The 18430-nt window shown below is 42.7% G+C and overlaps 1 protein-coding gene across 1 annotated transcript in view; it reads right to left on the reverse strand.

The window, feature by feature from the left end:
* Positions 1–1067: 1067 nt before the first annotated feature.
* Positions 1068–18430, reverse strand: part of sos2 (son of sevenless homolog 2 (Drosophila)) — a 53689-nt gene continuing 36326 nt past the window's right edge. The window contains exons 8-23 of the mRNA XM_049595495.1: positions 16089–16187; positions 15690–15817; positions 14771–15426; positions 14560–14641; positions 14301–14423; positions 11134–11246; positions 10312–10534; positions 10042–10161; positions 9777–9939; positions 7442–7559; positions 7123–7295; positions 6915–7031; positions 5513–5777; positions 5115–5156; positions 4826–4929; positions 1068–4215 (exon numbers count right to left, since the gene is read on the reverse strand). Of these exons, the coding sequence (XP_049451452.1) occupies positions 3712–4215; positions 4826–4929; positions 5115–5156; positions 5513–5777; positions 6915–7031; positions 7123–7295; positions 7442–7559; positions 9777–9939; positions 10042–10161; positions 10312–10534; positions 11134–11246; positions 14301–14423; positions 14560–14641; positions 14771–15426; positions 15690–15817; positions 16089–16187 (3030 nt within the window). The 3' untranslated portion in view covers positions 1068–3711. The remainder of the gene's footprint in view (positions 4216–4825; positions 4930–5114; positions 5157–5512; positions 5778–6914; positions 7032–7122; positions 7296–7441; positions 7560–9776; positions 9940–10041; positions 10162–10311; positions 10535–11133; positions 11247–14300; positions 14424–14559; positions 14642–14770; positions 15427–15689; positions 15818–16088; positions 16188–18430) is intronic.

The raw sequence follows: 18430 nt of genomic DNA on the forward strand, positions 1-18430 counted from the left end.
GTTTACTAAACTAAGAATATTTCAGCTACAGGAGATAAGGGACTGTTCTTTATTTGTAAGAGGAGAAGGGCGGCTCACATGTGACTTTTTTTTTATTTCTCTTTTTCTTGACCCTCCCCAAAGCTTTAAATATTTTTCCTTGAGCCTCCCTAAATGGCTGGAGGAAAATGCATGACCCCTCTCTCCACCATAAATAGGCCCTAACCATATATAAATTTTACATTTACACCAAATGTAGGTATTGGAGCTAATGAATGAGCAAACAGCACAGAAGGAGTGAGAGTTATTATCAAAACAAACAGCTAGTTTCTTCTGCAAAATGCAAATCCTCCTTACAAATTGCAGGCCATAACTGCACCTCCAGAATATGGATGACAGCCACCATTCAGTAAGCCTACATATGCACGCACCCATGCATTACAGCCGGCATTAGAAACGTGCATATTGACCGTTTTCCCAAATAAACTGTTTACAACAGTGGCAGCAAGTGTCAGATTAATATCAGTAACTTGGCACATTGGACGTTATTATAATTTAGAACCATACCCTTTGATGTTGAAAAGTAAAAAATGAAATTCTGGAGTTGAAGAAGCCCTGGTTTTTCACTAGTCATGCATACATACGCAGTCTTTAATGTATTTTACCACATTTGATTAATGCAAATGGTTTTATTTTGAGGTTTTAGTTTGAAATTTTAAATGAAACATGCAGAATAAAGAAATTTTGATGAAATATCACTATTTTTTTGTCGCATGACGTGCACCAGAACTGTAGGAAAATTTGAAAATCCAACAATATCTTCTGTTTTTACAGGTTTTGTTCAAGTTAAATGGTGCAATTTTGAAAAGAGAACATGTCTTTAAATTACACTGGGTGGTTTTGGAGGTTCAGAGAGTATTGAAAACAAACACACAATACAACCATTTAAGCCCCAAGTCACAATAAAACACACAAGTCCATCCCCAATGCTTAAAAATCATTTAACATGCCCCTATCATAAATAACAGTCCCTTACCAACACCAAAATCTTGTGCAAAAAAGTAAAAAAAGAGGAGAGAAATGAGTAGTTCAGTACAAAATAAGACTGGGTGATTTATTAATCTCATCAAGACCATTAATACAAAGCAGTTAAAAGGCCACATACCATCAAATAAACCGACTGCTGAATCAAGCTGTTACAGTGCCACCGGAGGAAAACCAATCTGTTATTCTGTTGGGGCTGGGATTTAAAAAAAAACACACAAATCAAACCAACAGAGAACAAAAATTTGGCTAAATCAACCCCACCAATACTGGCTCGGGAAACTCGAGGAAATGGACAGAACATGAGTGAAGACAGTAAAGTGAATTGACTTAAGCTGTCGATTAAAAATCCTCCAAAACTCCTCTTTTCTCTCTTAGTTTGATCAGAAGTTTAATCATCCGTCATCATGTGCACAAAACACAGCGCGAGGAGGAGGAAGAAGAAAAAGGGCACGAGTGATTTTTCTTAAATTTCGCTGCAATCCAGCTCGTGGTGTCGGATATCCTCAGGTGTTTATACACATCATGGGGATCAAAGTGAGGTGGTAGACTCGTGTTTTTCTGCCCTGATCCACGTAGAAAGTGAGTTTGAACAGTTGCATAGGACCACTGCATTTTACAAACATGACCTATAACAACTGTGGCTCTTCAACAGTACAGCCTAAAGTGCACAAAGTGTGTTTCTCAGAAGAAAAAAAAAAAGTCCAATTCTTCACTATGCTCAAATACTTGCAACCGAATATATGTGTGTGTATATTCAACTGCAACTTTAATACAACTCCAACCTCTGTTTAATGAGTGTTAGCATTAAAAAATCTTTGAAAAGGAGAAAAGGCAATTAGTAGGATGTACAAAGTGAAGCACACGTCTAAGTGCTTGGCATATTGAACTGTGTATTCTTTTTTCATTGCTTTAAAACAGCTACGGGGCAGGGAAGAAAAAAATGGCTTTCCTCAGTTAATACTCCCAGTGTTTCAACTGGAGATTGTCTGTAAGTAAGTTAGTGACAGTGACCTGTTTTTTTTCTGGTTTTGTTTTTTTAGTTTGTTTTTTTTATCCGACTGTAGCAGCATTGGATTATTAGGCAATATTCGACTGAACAGATGCGGATGAGGGTACAATACAACAGGGAAAAGAAAAAAAAACTTGTCACTTTATACAAATTATTTAGTTAGTGTATACATGTTATACACAGTATCCACAAACATGTACAATTTCATAGTGTATAGCTTTGTTCTAAACATTACATAGGCAACTTTATTTTTTAGCATTTTAGACACCATTTTGCTTATTTCTGTAAAGTAGAAAACAAAATAAAAGGCACATCTGAGCATGATGCATGGATTATTTCAGTCTTTCCAAAGTGAAACAAAAATGTTTTCAAGCAGAAAAAAAGAAAGAGAGACAGAAAGAAGAAGTTAAAAAGTTCCTCTTTTTCATGGGTTCTTTAGGTATTTCGAGCAGCCACTGGGGGGAGCTGACCCAGCTCTGGTGGGAGGCTGCGTGCTTCCAGTGCTGAGTTTTAATACCATTGAAGAAGAGTTGGTCAATGGGGGCTTTTGGAGAAGAGCACAGTGTCAAGACAGCAGCGCACATCTGTAAGGGGATCGGTTAAGACATCAGCTTTCGAAGAGTTGGAGAGAGAATGACTCTCTGCTCGTCTTTGTCCTGGATTGGTGCTGTTTGATAAATCGTGGCAGACCTCCCTCTGTCGCACGCTGCTGAGGGAGGTTTTCTAATTGAAACCTGCTGACTTTGCCCAAACTCGATGTGCAAATGGAGTGTTCTCGGCTCTCGCTGTCCCATCCGGGCCGAGAGGACTGGAGCCTGGGGTCAGAGGTCACCGCTGTTGGATTTTTAAAGGCAACATTTTGTGGCTGCAGAGAGGCCTGTCTTCGGATACAAAAAAACAGTCAGACAGTTTGACTCATGTCTTTTACAGTCACAGTGTACAGTTGAGATACAAGGTGGGGGATTCAGTGTCGCCGCCTTTATGCGTTTCTTTTAATGTCACATCTGTTTTTTTTTTAAAAAAAGAAAAGAAATCCCTTATCCCCCTGCATAAAATAAGACTTTGGCAACTGTTTGTTTCTCAGTTCGTAGGAAAAACGAGTCAATGGAAATGTCTGCTGCTCACAGCCACTGTCCAAGAGCTACGTCTAAGTGGATCGTTGAAGAGGAGAGAGGTTTTAAAAATCTGTGAGCTGCAGCAGGACTCCAGATGATGTCAATGCCCAAAGAAACAAAGCATGACATTTGAGGCTACAAAGTCCAAGGCCCCCCCACATTGGCCCCATCCTAACGGAGGAGTGGGGCGTGGGGTAAGTGTACGTTAAGAGTGGGAGGGGTGAGAACTTTTGTCAGGAGCAGACCGTCCCGCTCCGCTCAGAACAAACAGACACAAACACTCCTTGTTGTTTTATTAGCTGGCACACCGGTGAAGGTTTCTCATTGGCACAGAGGGTTTGTGATGAAGGCGGAGCTACTGATCCCCTGAGAGGCACAGCGGGGGGTAGTGATTGGTCGATGCAGAGGGCGGGTGGGTGGAGTTAAGAGAGTGTGGAGCAGTGTTATTTTTTTCTGATCAGTAGCTTTGAGTCCACTGTGTCATAGTTTGCAGGAGACAGTTTGAAGTTTGCATTTCAAGATCACCTCGAGGTGTTTTTAAAAAACCGAAATAACGCAGACTCACTGGCTGCTGTCGGTGTTCTCCACCAATGAGAGGCCTTGTAGCGGCGGCTGCAGCAGCTCCCTTTTGTATGTCTTTGGTGGGAGTTTGGGGAGTTGTGGGCTGGAGTTGTGGCGTGGGGGGACAGGTGGGGCGGTATTGGGAACAGGGAGAGGGTAGAGGCTGTTCTGGCTGGCGCTGAGCTGGCAGCTCCGCCTGGGGATGCGGGGCGACGGCGTACTGGGCGGGGTGTTGGGGGAGCTGGGGGAGCTCCCAAAGTCCCAGTGGTATCGGCCCACGGGGGAAGGCTGCATGTTGACAGGGTAGTTGATGAAGATCTCCGGGGGCCGCTGGGGCACAGGCGGAGGCGTGTCGGGCAGAGGGTCACGGGGTGGCGGAGGAGGAGGGCTGGGCAGGGGGCCATCCATGGGGGGACCGTTGTAGACCGGTGGTCGAGGCTGGTTCCTGGGCAGAGGAGGGGGCAGCCTGGGAGGGATGGCTGGGGGGCTGTCGGACATGGACAGCTAAGACACAGAGAAAACATGGAGATCAGAACAGAGATAAGCAGAGCGCAGCTTAGGATGTAGAACCTATTTACAACTGCTATTAACATGGGTTTTGGTGATCCGAACACAAGCGGACAGTCATGACACATCGCCGTTCACACCTGTGTCTATCATGCGTCTCCAGCTAGCAGAATTCAACAAGTCTGTTTCAACAGGGCAAAACGATGGATGACCGCTCAACACTTTGTCCAACTTGTCGAAAAATGTGTTATATAGGGCATATAATGTGTAAGAGTGTTAGCGTACTGTCACCAAAACAACCACCACATCTTGCACTGATGACATCATACTTGTCAAGGACACATGAGGACACATTAGTGTTGACGCTAAAAAAGGATATGCAGTCAAATGCGTCCAGGACCACTTCAGCAAGTAGTTTGAGTGATGGGATCACAATGTGTCTTGGTGGTTGCTTGGGAGTCGTACACATGCCGTGTATTTTTCAGCCCTCAAATTCATTGTTGCAGTAAGTTGCAATTAACATAAAATATGTTCAACCTTTTCAAACTGAGTTTAAGTGTTGTGAATTTAAGAGTATATTTGATGAACAGTGATTCCCTGCTCTTACTTTGGCTTCAGACATTGCGTCTTTCCGTCTTGGCGGCAGAGGAGGCGGCTTGAGCAGCTCCTCCCCGAGCTGGTGGAGGCTGCCGCAAGACACGGACTGGAACTCTGAGAAAAAGAAAAAGCCACTCACAGAGTTAAAAAACACAGTATGGACAAAGATTAAGAATTGACCCTGCTCACAATCACAAAACACCAATCACAAAGTGCCATAAGAACGATTCAAATGAAAGTCAGGCAGAAAACAATCAGGTAAAAACCACTTGATGAAAAACAGGAAAGCCCACACTCACTTGAAGGCGGCAGAAGAACAGGAGCAAATATGGAGTTGCTACCTGTAAAATTTAAAGAGGGAGAAGATGATTGATTTCATATGAGAGGAAGGTGCATGCTCTCACCATGTTTAAAGCCCAATCTTTATTTTTCATTTTCAAACTCCTCTACTTCTACACTGACCCCAGATCTTTCGAGCTAAAGTTTATTTTTTGCAATAATAAAAATAGCCTCATTGAAATGTCAGTGGGTCAAACAGCTTCACTGATGTGCAGCCCACTGCAACTCAAAGTTATGTAATGCAATCTATCTTTAAAACTGAAAGCAAAAAATAAATTTAGATATTTACTGACTTCCACAGAGATGTTGGTAAACTTTCCCTTTCACTAAAACTTTCCCGAGTGTCGGCTGGACTCACCGCCGTAGGAGCTGCTGAGGTCGGGCTCCATGAAGACTGAGCTGAGGTCGGAGGAGGCCGACTGTGGAGGAGTCGGCGTGTTCGGGGAAGTGGGCACTGAGGCTGACGCCGGCGTCTCTGGCTCGGTCTCGGCAATGCTCCGGAAGGTGATCTTATGCGGGGGCTCCCTCTCCAGGGGGACGGGGTGGCCCTTCAGGGTGCCAGAGGTAGACGTTCGCACAGGCCGGATCCCCGGGGATTTCAGAGTGTACATGGTCTTCCTGGGCTGCAGGAGACGAAACAGAGATTCAACAGTGAGAACTTTATTGTCTCGCTGTCTCTGAGAAAGAACCAAGCGATCACTGAAACTTATGGCATGCAGATGTGTCTTTACTATAAAGGAAAATGTTTTAACTCGAATAATGGCTTGAGGAATTTTGGGGCAAATGGTCGACACTGCAGCAGGGCAAGATTTAAAAAATATTTCCGTTTGTCTGGTCGTGCTGAATTACTGAAGAGGTTCCTGTAGAGTCACCCTTTTTGCCCAGATGAAATTCTGTTTTTGGATTTATCTGCATCTCCGTCCACAAGAAGTGAGGAGAAACTTGGTTTAAAATATTTTCCATTTCCCAAATTGTCCCTTGGAACTACTACTGAAATACCAAAGAAACACTCCCCATGAAAACTGATCTCAGTGAGATGTGTGGATTATTTAGATAAATGGGATACTGTCTCTGGAAAGAGATAGTGTACCTAATGTTTTGAATTCCTGAGCACCAAATTCCACCGTCATGTGGCACAAATCTCAGGGCGGGTTGAGGAAAAAGCAAAACAAAACAATCTGCGTGGCTTGATGTGAAAAAAAAAAGTGTTTGGGGGTAAAGAAAAAACTGTCAAAACTGCTGAAAACACAAGTTCATTTTAAAGATTTCACTTAGTGTAGTTCTACTGAAGGTACTGAAGGCTGAACATTTTTTAAACTGTTACACCTGAAGGCCCAGACGCACTGAACAGACATTAAAGAACAAGTGGCAATGAAGGCCAACTATTGCTTTCATCACTTCCATCTTTCGTTGTCCACTAAGCTAAACTGCTGCTGCTAAGCTGTTAAGCTCAATTGGCAAAAACTAGGACGACGAACGAACGCTCACAGACAACCCAACATTGACCAATGGCCGATGGTCTGCTTGGTGTGTCAGGGCCTTAATAATGACCTTATCGGCTTTCCATGTTCATATGTTTGATTGTGAAATGTTTTGTTTCCTTTCGTGACTTTATTTTCACTGGTGGCAAAAATGTTTTCAGCTGAAACACCAGTGGGGAAACGCCAACCCTACCGGTCAATGATGTAACTTCATCACTCACTCTGTCGACCATTGCTGCAACCTCACTTCAACTGAAACCCCACAGTCTGGACACTTACAAATCGGGGAGCCTGTCTGCAGTTCCGCGGCTCAATATCCAGAGACATTTTGAACAGGTAGTCGGCAAACTCCGTCTCAGTCCTGTTTCCCATCGGGTTCAGGTTCTCGAAAAACCTCTGTGCAACAGAAAAAAAGAATTTAGGTTCAGGATTTATGAAACATGTTGAAAGATGAACGAGAAAAATAGATTGAAGAACGAGCGCTCACCCTGATTTCGTGCTCCACCTTCAGACAGTAGGGCTGGTTCTGATACTGCTGTATCTCTCCTGTGATTTCAGCCACTTTCCTCCTCTTGCTGAAGTTGATCAGCTCCTTGCTGTGGCGTTTGAGGAAGTCTGGGTTGCCTTCCTCCGTCTTCAGGATGTTGGTTAAATAGATACCTGAGGATGAAGATGATGGTGGTCAAGAGAAAAACATAGTTTCAAACTAAAACTAAAAATCAAAGTTACATATACACATTATTGTGTCTCAGGTTGTTTCATACTTTACATGTTGTGGCTCCGTAGTAACACTGCAGGAGACTTACCAAAGAAAGGCACACAGGGCGGGTTTATTGACTTGAGTTTAGCCAAGTATTTCTTAAAGTGGTCCTGGCTCAGCTCCACAGCCTCTTCCAGGATTTTCTTCTTCCTCTCTGGTATTGCCTGAAGGTGCAGGGGGAGTAAAATCTCATAAATTACGCCGTGAACATCAGTTCAGCATTAGACGAAAATGCACGTCAAAACAACAAACATCTGATGTTTCTCAATGGCCAATCGCTGAGGCAGGTTTTTTGGGCACATGCTGACAATGTTCATGTTTCTTTTTTTAAATATGTAGTAACAAACATAAACACATCATTCAGCAGCTGGATACAAACTATCAAATAAGACTTGCAAAACTAAAAACTAAAATTTCACAAAAAAATTAAGGTGTTTTTGTTACATTTAAAGTTATTTATAACGACTCAGACTCTGTAAAACCACATACATCAAACTGCCCAGTTTTAATGAAAATAAACTGATTGTTAAACTGTTCAAAATCTAATTTAAATAAATGCACAGCTGACTCTGGAAATGAGAGTATATTAGCATGCTAAATGTCAACATGTTAACCTGCTTACACTAATCGGTAGATTTCCAGTTTTGCCGGTCCAGTCTACGAGCTCAAAACCAGTTTAATTTCAGACAAACTGGCTGAGCGGGCAATTGTAATTGCGAACAGACTCTGGCAAATTAAAAAGTAGCCTACATCAGCAACCTGTGCTGACGGCGTCACTGCCCTGAATCCAACTTGTATTGGATTTTTAACAAGTGATATGACAATGTGATTACTATAATAGGAGTTTTTTTTTTTAACAAACTAAGGGAGACATTTGTGTCTGATAAGCTGTGAGCGGAGCCCGGCAACATGAGGAGATTAAACCTTAGTAGGAATGGTTTGGAAAGAGCGGCGCACATTGTGTTTATTTACTTTAAGATTCATGTGGTTTTTTTGGGGTGCTGAGTGGAGACACTGCAGATATAGCCACTCCAGGAAACTTAAATTGCCCAAATATGGCAACATGTTAGATATGAAGCTGATAAATGATGTGAAAGATGTATCCAAACTAACCATGATCGACCAATGTGCCGTTTAGAGCTGAACTTTTTTCAAATGCCCCGTTTCTGTTGATTTCTGTTGCTCACTTTAAAAATGCCACAATGGATGAGGAATGGCTGATTCCATCCATCTGCTGTCATCCGCTTATCTGGGGCTGGGTCGCAGGGGCAGCAGGCCAAGTAAAGCACCCCAGATGTCCCTCTACACAGCAACACTTTCCAGCTCCTCCTGGAGGACCCCAAGGTGTTCCCAGGCCAGATGAGATATGTAGTCCCTCCAGCGTGTTCTGGGTCTGCCCGGGGCCTCCTACCAGTGGGACGTGCCCAGAACACCTCTAACAGGAGGCGCCCAGGAGGATCCTGATCAGATGCTTGAACCACCTCAACTGACCTCTTTCAATGTGAAGAAGCAGCGGCTCTACTCCGAGCTCCTCACCCTATCTCTAAGGCTGAGCCCAGACACCCCACGAAGGAAACTCATTTCGGCTGCTTGTATCCACGATCTCATTCTTTTGGTCACTACCCAGAGCTCATGACCATAGGTGAGAGTTGGGACGTAGATGGACCAGCAAATCGAAAGCTTTGCCTTCCAGCTCAGCTCTCTCCTCACCATGACAGTCTAGTGTAGCACGCACCAAACCGCCGAACCATCTCAGTTTGGGGCCAATCGCTGATTCATGAAGTTGAAGTGAGGAATCATCTACACGATGCCTCCGTATGTTACGACAAAAATCACAGTAAGGTGGCTGCTGGCTGGCGGGAGGTCACCATGGAGTTGAAAGTTTTTGGTAAATGACCATCGCTAATAATAAGCTAGGCTACTCAGAATATACAGTGTGTGTTTTCTGTATAAAATGTAACGTTACAAACGTAGGAAGACCACAAGTAGGCGACTCCCTCCAGTCTGATCTTCAGCACACAGCTGATATTTATGTGGCTTGTTGAAATGGCCTAACAGAAGTGCATATTTAATGGATTCAGTGTGGACTTTGAGCTGTGACGATACGTCAAGTGGTAAAATTCGGTATACTGGTCCAGTCCGGTGTTTGGATTGATATCAGACCAGTTTAAAAAACAGCCTAACCCTCGTGTCTATTAACTGATTTCTCTTTTGGTCATTGGTGGAATTTTCTCGTTCATCTTTTGGAGTTTAAAAGTTTAGTAAAGGCTACTATAAAGTGAAAATATATATCAGTAAAACTACCATAATTTTATTTTGCTCTGGTGAAGACACTCAACCAGTCAAAGAGTTCCTTCTGATTGCTCTAAAGTCTGACTCACCTCAAAGGTGTGGTCGAGCCTGTAGACTGGGACAGAGTTGATGGCACTGACCACCTCCAGCACGCCGTTAAAGTTGTTGAGCTCCTGGAACACCTGCAGAATCTCTATGACCCGTGACAACACCGCCACCCTCTCCTCCAGGTTCATGGTCTCTACAATACACCTGAAAACGACCGACACACACAGTTATTTGTTTTCATTCCACGATGTGCTGTAACACATTCAGTATCTTCTTGAGAAAAAATATCTGAATCCTTGGACTCACTTCTCGAACCACAGTGTGAGGTTGGTGGTGTGGCGGATCATGCGGAGCAGGTTAGGCGAGTTCTTCTCTTTGTCCTCTTTGGTCCAGACGCTGCCGACCAGCTCGGATGGCCGGACAGCTCTGAGGAGGAAGTGGGATTTTATTTTTCAATCAGGCAAGGACACAACAATTTACAGTGATAGATTCACTCTAGCAAGAGTCATAAAAACATCTCCATCAGTTCCATCTTCTTTTTCTGTAAAAACACAGTGATCTGTCACAGTGACTGACCTGTAGAGCTCTGATTCGAGCAGAGTCAGCTGTCGGGCGATCTCTATAGGATGAAGGGTCATGAGGTCAAACGAGTCCACCTGTCCCACTCTGCAGATGTGCCACTCGATGGGAGGGGGCGGGCTCTCGAAGGTGATGTTGTGGCTGACACCGTTTGACTGTGTCTGGAGCTTCCTCCTAATGATCTTATTGATGGACTCAACCCACTTTCTCATAGACTTTCCTATAAACGAAACACAGTTTATAGAATGTATGTTGTATAAGAAAGCTTTTTGGTCCACAAACACGAGTTGCGAGCCAAACGTCACCGTGTTTTAAAGATGAAAGAGTACCTAAAAACAAAGAGGATTTAATCATCTTCAGTCTGATTTGCGCCACGTATGTTCACAGAGGCTCAATTTGGAAAAGATGGAGGTCAGAATTAATGCTGCAATTGGTTGCTTAAAAAAAAGATACACTTCTAATGACTCTGGATAAAGATCAATCATTAACTACAAATATCTGACAAAATTAATCTAAGCAAAAACCAGAACGAAGGAAAAAAAAAAAGCCTTACATGTGGCCATCCTGTAGGATTGTACTGACAGGGCCTGACCTCTTATTGTGAAACATTTTCTTCATCATTTTATTTTTTTCTTTTACAAACAAACTTTGTGACAAAATCATCTTTCATGCTCCAAATTTGGCTTCTTGCAAAGTACGCTTCAACAAACAAACAGACGAGATGCCTTGAAATGATTCCAACACAACTTGAATACTGACATTTCAAAACTGAATGTCTATTTTTAGGGAAGCTGAGAATAAACTGAGCGCAGTTCTGACCTCGCAGCTGAATCTTGCTGGTGATGTACTCCTCTAATCGACTCCTCAGCTCCGGATCGTTCTCGAAGTCATAAAAATGATGCTCGACCCACTGACGGAAAACGTTGAGAACCCTGCGAAGCAAAGACATGGTTGACATGATGCGACATGATGTAAGGTTACTAAAACTTTCTCCAAAGAACGAATGAGAGCCGCTGCTCAGTGGACAGCTGAGAGACACAGAGCGTGCAGATCAGCATGTTTTAACATCACACTCGTTAAATTTAGGGTTTATTTCGACCAAACCAGAGATAATGACTGTTGGGACAATGGACTGAAGTTAATTAAGATTGTTTTGGTCAGTTTTATTTTGTTTCTGTTCAGTTTAAATGAAGTGTGTTTTATGATGAGTTAACAAGGCAATTAGGATTGTCTTAGTTTGGTCAAAGAGAGAAACTTGAACTGGTGTATGGTTGTATTTGTCTACTTATTAAGGAAAATGTGTGTGGGAGTATTTCCTTTCCTTTCGTGAGTTTATTTTGTTTATTTGAAGTTTCTGCTCAAACACATCTCCCAGCTAGAACTGCAGTTTAACCTCAACTGTTTAAAGATTATGTTTTTGGCAGTGTTGCCTTTATTAGAAAAGCAATTGTGCAGAGGCGGGCAGTAAACATGGGAAGAGAAAAAAGTAGGCCTGTACTACAAAGCCAGTTCAACTTATCCAGGTTATCTCTTTGTTATGTGGCTTGACTAAGCCTAACATTCGTCAACGTCTGAATAACCGGTACTACAAAGCTGGTTATCAACTAGTTCAGTCAACTCCGGGTTTTCTTGGATCTTTGAGGCTGAGCCTACCTTCAGGAGAAAACTCATGCTGTCATGAGTGTCATGGCGGCATGCGAGAGTACTGCGGGTTTTTGGTCTCGATTATTGCTCTTTTATGTTGTATTTATTGTATTTATTAGCCTTAAAACAATGAAATGACCTCCTCTTTTTTTTTTTTTTTTTTTTTACCTGAGACTCCGGACTTTCGTCCATAAATGCTTTTTTCTTCAGTGATCTGATTGGTCAGATGTCGGGGTGTTGACATGCTGTGAACCGATACTCTGAAGTTAACTTGCTCCGGAGTAGGTTAGCTGTTCAGCATGAGCTACCGAGGTGATTTATGCTGCTTAAAAGAGAACCAGCTTCGTAGTATTGAAAACCCAGATTTAACCTTGAAGTTACCTCGCTAACTCCAAATCCTGCTTCGTAGTACAGGCCTCAGGTGCCTGGCCAGGATCAAACTGTTGCAGGTGCGTGGCGTGCTCTGCAACCATATGACTACCAAGAAATATGTCAACCTAGGAATCTGAATAATAGCACAGTACCTGACAAAGAGGTTGGTAGAATAGAGATATTAGTAAGCAAAGTCCTTAATTGAGCAGTTTTTGGCTGGAGGCCAGTGTGTATTTTTTACCCTGGTCAGTTTTTTTTTTAAGAGTGGGAGCTCAAAAATAGAAACAGCTGGAAGGTTTTATGCTTTAAAGGACCAAAGTCGTGCCTGAGGAGGTATTTTCATTTACTTTGAGTATCCTGGTTTTAAAGTAAACAGTTTGACCACATGGCAGTGTTTTTAACAATAGACCACCCAAACTCCAAGACAGTGTCCTAATGTCCCAATATATGCAAATACTGACTTACTGCCATCTCTTGATGTTTCTCAACATACAGAGTACATACTGCATGTGTGACCAGAACACTTGTACCTCACAATGTCTGACTGCCCACTTGTGTCTCTATGACTAAAGTTTAAAGGATTTTATTGCAGCTGCTCTTAACTACAGCAGCGGTGCGCTCTGATACTGAGAAGCTCTCAGTTTTTAATGGTACTTACGGGACTATTCTTGACTCTGTTGCTCCTTATAAGGATACAAAGTCTGATACAAAAGTGATTCTGTGGCTCACTGAGAACGTTCTGGCCTTAACAGGAGAGCGTGTCAGAGCAGAACAACAACAACAGACAAAGAGACACGAACTCTTTTGTGGCATTTTGAAAGGCCTTGTCAGGAGATATAAGAAGGCAGCTCAAGATGCTGGGACAACTTTTTACATTTCATCTACAGGTTTAGAAACTCAAGGGAATTCATTTTTTAAACAAAAAACATGATTATCTAAAAGGTACGTAATTAATGGACCAATAAGAGTCTGATTTTATAATTCGTAGAACATCTGACAATTTAAGTTGGTGTTGAAGGGCTTGCATCTGCCCGTGGTTGTCTGGTGGAGGGGCTCGAGCGGGATTTATACCTGTGCGTGAGCTCTATTCAGAGCCTACGCTGTTGTGAGCATTTATACTTGTGTGGTGGTGTGTCTGTGTCTCTACAGTTACACTTCCAAACACATTTCAAATTTCTGTGAAGTGCTGTAAAGTTTAGTTGATTCAAAACACACAACAAACATGGCTTCAGCATCTTCACTATAACTCGCAGCATTCACAGACAAACACTTGTCTTTATCAGGACACATTTTCCCCACAAATACAACACGCTAATGTTTTTAGCACAAGCCTATGGCATTTTACATTGTATAAATTAGCTTAGCGGTTAGCATACGTTTCCTCTCCTCATATAAAACCAGGGACAACAGCAACATTTAACAAAGGTAATGTTACAAAATTCAGCTCCATTACAACTCACAAGGTTCACTGACAAAACAACTGTCTTATACTAAACACGTTTTCCAAACGAATACAACATGCTAACGTTATTAGCACAAGCCTATGGCATTTTACATTGTATAAATTAGTGTAGCAATGAGCGGAGATTTCCTCTGCTCATATGAAGTCAGGATAAATCACACACAAGACTTAAAATGCTATTTTTGTGGAGGCTTTATTGTCTTTATGATTTATTGTTTCTTATCTGTGGAATTAAAGAAATTAAAAGCTTCGTCTTCGCTGAGGGAAATGGTTTCAGCTTATAAAAACAGACAGGAAGTCTGCATCGCTGCGACCCATAGTTACATTTCTGGGGAGGTGCACGTCAGGCTACAGTGCAGGGTATGCCGTTGATTCAACACAGATTTCTGCCTACCCCAGCTTTACAAATTCAATATTATGCCATTCTTTCAGTTGTTTCTCTTTGTCTTTGGAGACCCTTACAGAAAACTAATAGACCGATTCAGCTGTGATCGGATGGCTGTTATACCTGAGTTGGACTGGCTGCACGTATTCCCTCCTGAATCTCTGGAGCTCGGCCGCCATTGGCTGGTCCCCGTTCCAGAGAGCCTGTCGGTCCTCCTCAGTCGGTTCTGGCTCAGGGATCTCAATCCTGAGAAAAATAATATATTTCAAGATATCAAGGCTGCATCACTGCTAGATAAATTTTCCAAGTGAAGAGAGATTATTCTTATGACTCAGATATGAATACAATTAACAACCACAGAAATGTTCTGGTTGAACCGTACCTGTCTATCAGCAAGGTGAGAAGCTCTTGTGGTTTGCAGAATGACCGGTATGTGGTTAGAAACGTGCGCACAAAGTTAGGATCTACAAACAGATGAAAAAGATTAGATAACAAACTGGCAATTAACATCATAATACATCTTTGCTAAATAAACCCATGAGTCAGCCAAGGTGAACCGAAATATTTAAAGTGTCTCTCCACACGGAGCTTACCAGCATACATGTGGTAGGTGAGCCTCTCTATGAGCTTGACCACTGTGCCGGCTTTAATGATGGGGATCCCCGTTTTGCTCTGCACTTTGTCCTCAAACACTATATTCTCCTCAGAGTCCTGCACAGCAAAGCGGTAAACCTCCGGGGAGGGCAGTCTTAGAGGATGCTCCTGCTCCTCGTGCTGCAGCACAGTGTCCAACATGCGATCCAAAGTGGAGCGGTACTGCAGAGTCACCAGCCCCGCCATCCACGCCGCCTTCTCCTCTGCTGTCCGTGCACAGAAAACCGCACAGTTTTCATCTTTTCCTATCAGTTCAAAGGCGTGCCGCAGCTCTGCAGAGTCCTCGCGATCCACAATGCGGATCTTCCTCAGCACAAACTTCTCCTTCAGGCGGTACTCCGCCCCGCTGCCAGCACCTGGCAGCCGCGAGCTCTGATTGGCCTTGCAGCTTATCATCAGGCCGTCAAACAGGAAGTTGTGTCTCTCGTGCTTGGCGCCAGCTCGTAAAAGCGGACCCTCCAGGATGAACTCGCTGCAGCACTGACCGATGTCTTTTCCCTCCCAGCCGTCGATGCTCTTCTGAATCTCGTTCATGCGTTTGATGGCGAGTTGTTTGCTACGAACCTGCCTGCTGTACAGGCGGTACATGGGCTCACTGTGAGGGGGGAGAGAAACTTGGGGTCAGAAAACTGAAGAGCACAACGCATAAATCAAACATTAAACAACTATGTGCAACGAGTCTGGGCCCCCTGCAACTGCATCTTCGTTGTGTGCAGCATGCAACTGTTGAACTGAGAATTTACATCTTGTAAAACAAACACAGCAAATATAAACATTTTCTACCATTTGGTCAATAAGATGTCGACAGAATGACCAAATGAATATTAAGTATCATAAAGACTAGGAGAGTAGGCGTACCCAGGTTTACGGCGAGGCTGGTGCTTGGCATAGATGCGCTCCACGCTACACTGAAGGTTAAGCAGCGCTGTGATCGCCTGTTTCAGACATTCTCTGTCGTCTTGGTCTTGACTGCGCTCCTGAAGTTGCTGTAAAAATGGGAGAAAACACACACGTCAGATGTGTTGCTATATTTCATAATACACAAGTCAATAGTTTCTCACAGCAGTTGACAGTTTAAAATGTATGCTGTGAAAAACGGCTATACAAAAGTTACATAATACAATCAGCAAAATTGATCAGCAAAACAAAAAGAAACCAAAAACAAACAAAAACATGCCATAAACTCTTTAGAAACCTGAAACCAAAGTGAAAACAAATCTTGTCTTTGATTAGAAGCGTCCATGTGTCGGGACATACCTGCAGTAGCTCAAAGTAGTGCATACAGTGGTATACTGGGACCATCATCAGCTGTGGAAGGACGTACTGGACTGCTTCTTTGAAGCCTTCTGCAACTGACTGGAGACACAAAGACATATACGAAACTATAAGCAGATCTGAACCAACCAGCACGTGATCAAGAGACTCATTCAGAAAATGTTCCTATTCACAAAAAACAGAATTGGGATTTACAAAAGCACAAGTGGTCAAATATGGCTTCCTGTTACATTCAGAATTTATCTAAAGGTCTTACTCCTTGTATTCAAAGCCCTAAATGTGCTAACTCCCTTGTTTATTATTTGCTATTTCACTACAAATGACTACAAATGATAAAAAGAAGAGGACCATGAAGACAAGGATTAAAAAGGGTGCATGTTTCAGAATATAAATGAGACCGAGAGGCTGCAGGGTGACGAGAGATGGAGGATGGCGGATGGAGGATGGAGGGGGGAGAAGCGGTTGACCGAGTAAAGGCTTCAGGGTAACCGGAGAGGAGATCGTCATAGTATCCATTTAAATCTCCCGTTCCCCTGATAGACGACTCAGAATCAATACGCTACTACTCAGACTCCACAGCAGCGGCCACAGTGTCTGTGTGGGGAGGGGAGGAGAGGGGAGGAGATGAAGAGGGTCTGTGTACATGGAAGAAAAGACATCAGCTGCCTGACGCACACTGATGGACAGCCCAGGGAACAATGACCTAAGTTTAGATCATGTTATTGATATGTCAGCATCCTGCGGGTTTACAAATTGTCTGCGTGCATTAGGGCTTCACGTTTAGATGCATCATAATCAGTGTTATGTATTTGGCTTGATTGGGTGCAACACCGGCGCAAAGCATTTATAGGGTTTGCTTTGGTGCAACAAATCAAGCACTCCCTGCATGACTAAAGTAAGAGTCAGTTTCAAACATGCTGAGATTAACCTGACAGCGTTTCTAAAATGTTGTTGAAGGTAAGACAATTTCCACTGTGCAGGCAAACTTTGCTTTCAGTTTTTATGCTAAGCTAACCAGCTGCTAACTCAAGCTTAAAGGGACAGTTCACCCCAAAATCAAAAAAGATATTTTCCCTGTTACCCGTAGTGCCATTTATCAATCTGAATTGTTTGGTGTGAGTTGCAGAGTGTTGGAAATGCTTCTCTTGTATACCAAACTACACACCAACAGGATCACAGTACAGAAGGAAGCGTGCATCTACTCATGAATGAGAGGAGTGTGCTTACGACAGTGCAGGACATAAACATTAACGTCGTCCTCCTTGGCTGAGCTGTAACATTAGCTAGCTCAGCAGTGCTAGGTGAGCTAGCAGTAGATGCACTCTTCCTTCTGTGTGGTGATGCAGTTGGCAGGTGTAGTTTGGTAGAAAGAAAACAGTTCCTACATGAAACTGCTCACAACAAGGTCTGTGGATTATCTTGAGTAACAGGGTCATGATTTCTATTGTTGAGTTTTTCGAATTTATTTTTTGGCATTTTGAGCACCACAAGCTGAGTGCCATCTAGTTCTGTTATATTAGAAAGCAGGCGGACATCTCTACAGCTGATATCTCCAACAGCAACTCACAACAAAACAATCTGGATGATAAATGGCACTACGGGTAAGAGGAAAAACATATATTTTTGATTCCTTTTAGGATTTGAACATTGAACGAGAGTCCTGGTGGAACAATACAAGAGGTATAACTTGAAAGTAAAGGTGGCTTTCTGTCAAAACAGCAAAGCAAAACAATTTTCAGAATCAGTCTTTTTGCCAAGGAGGCTCTCATGTACCAGGGATTTGCTTTGACATTCTTGGTATTTTTCCCGCTTAAGATATAACAGAGGAAAATAGTTGTGACTGTGGAATTGGACAAGATAGGACTGATAAGCCTTCTGGTTGTAGTCATGTAGATCTGATATGCAAGTTGTTTTGTTAGCAAACTGGGGGAAAAAAAAACAAAATTCCAACACATACAGCACTCATCTGTGCCAGAGGTGTTTTACAGCTTAAGTTGAGTTATGCTTGGCAATGGTGCTATGTAGTGCATATGTGCACAGCAGTGCAAACTGGGCAGGTATGGGCCAATAAGAAAAATTAATGTAAGAATTATCCTGGCCAAAATAACTGTGATTCAAGACATTATTCCGATAATCATCAAAATATGCTTACATACACTTAAATAAACTTAAAAACTAAACTTAAAATGGCACTAAAACATACTGGAATCACTTTACCTTACATCTTTAAGAAATATATAACTTAACTGCATCACATGTAGAACATGTCTTTTTTTTTTTTTAATAAAAAATAAACAATCGAACAATATCCAACCAGGCTTTTC

This window comes from Epinephelus fuscoguttatus, linkage group LG14 (assembly GCF_011397635.1).
Source record: "Epinephelus fuscoguttatus linkage group LG14, E.fuscoguttatus.final_Chr_v1".
Taxonomy (NCBI): domain Eukaryota; kingdom Metazoa; phylum Chordata; class Actinopteri; order Perciformes; family Serranidae; genus Epinephelus; species Epinephelus fuscoguttatus.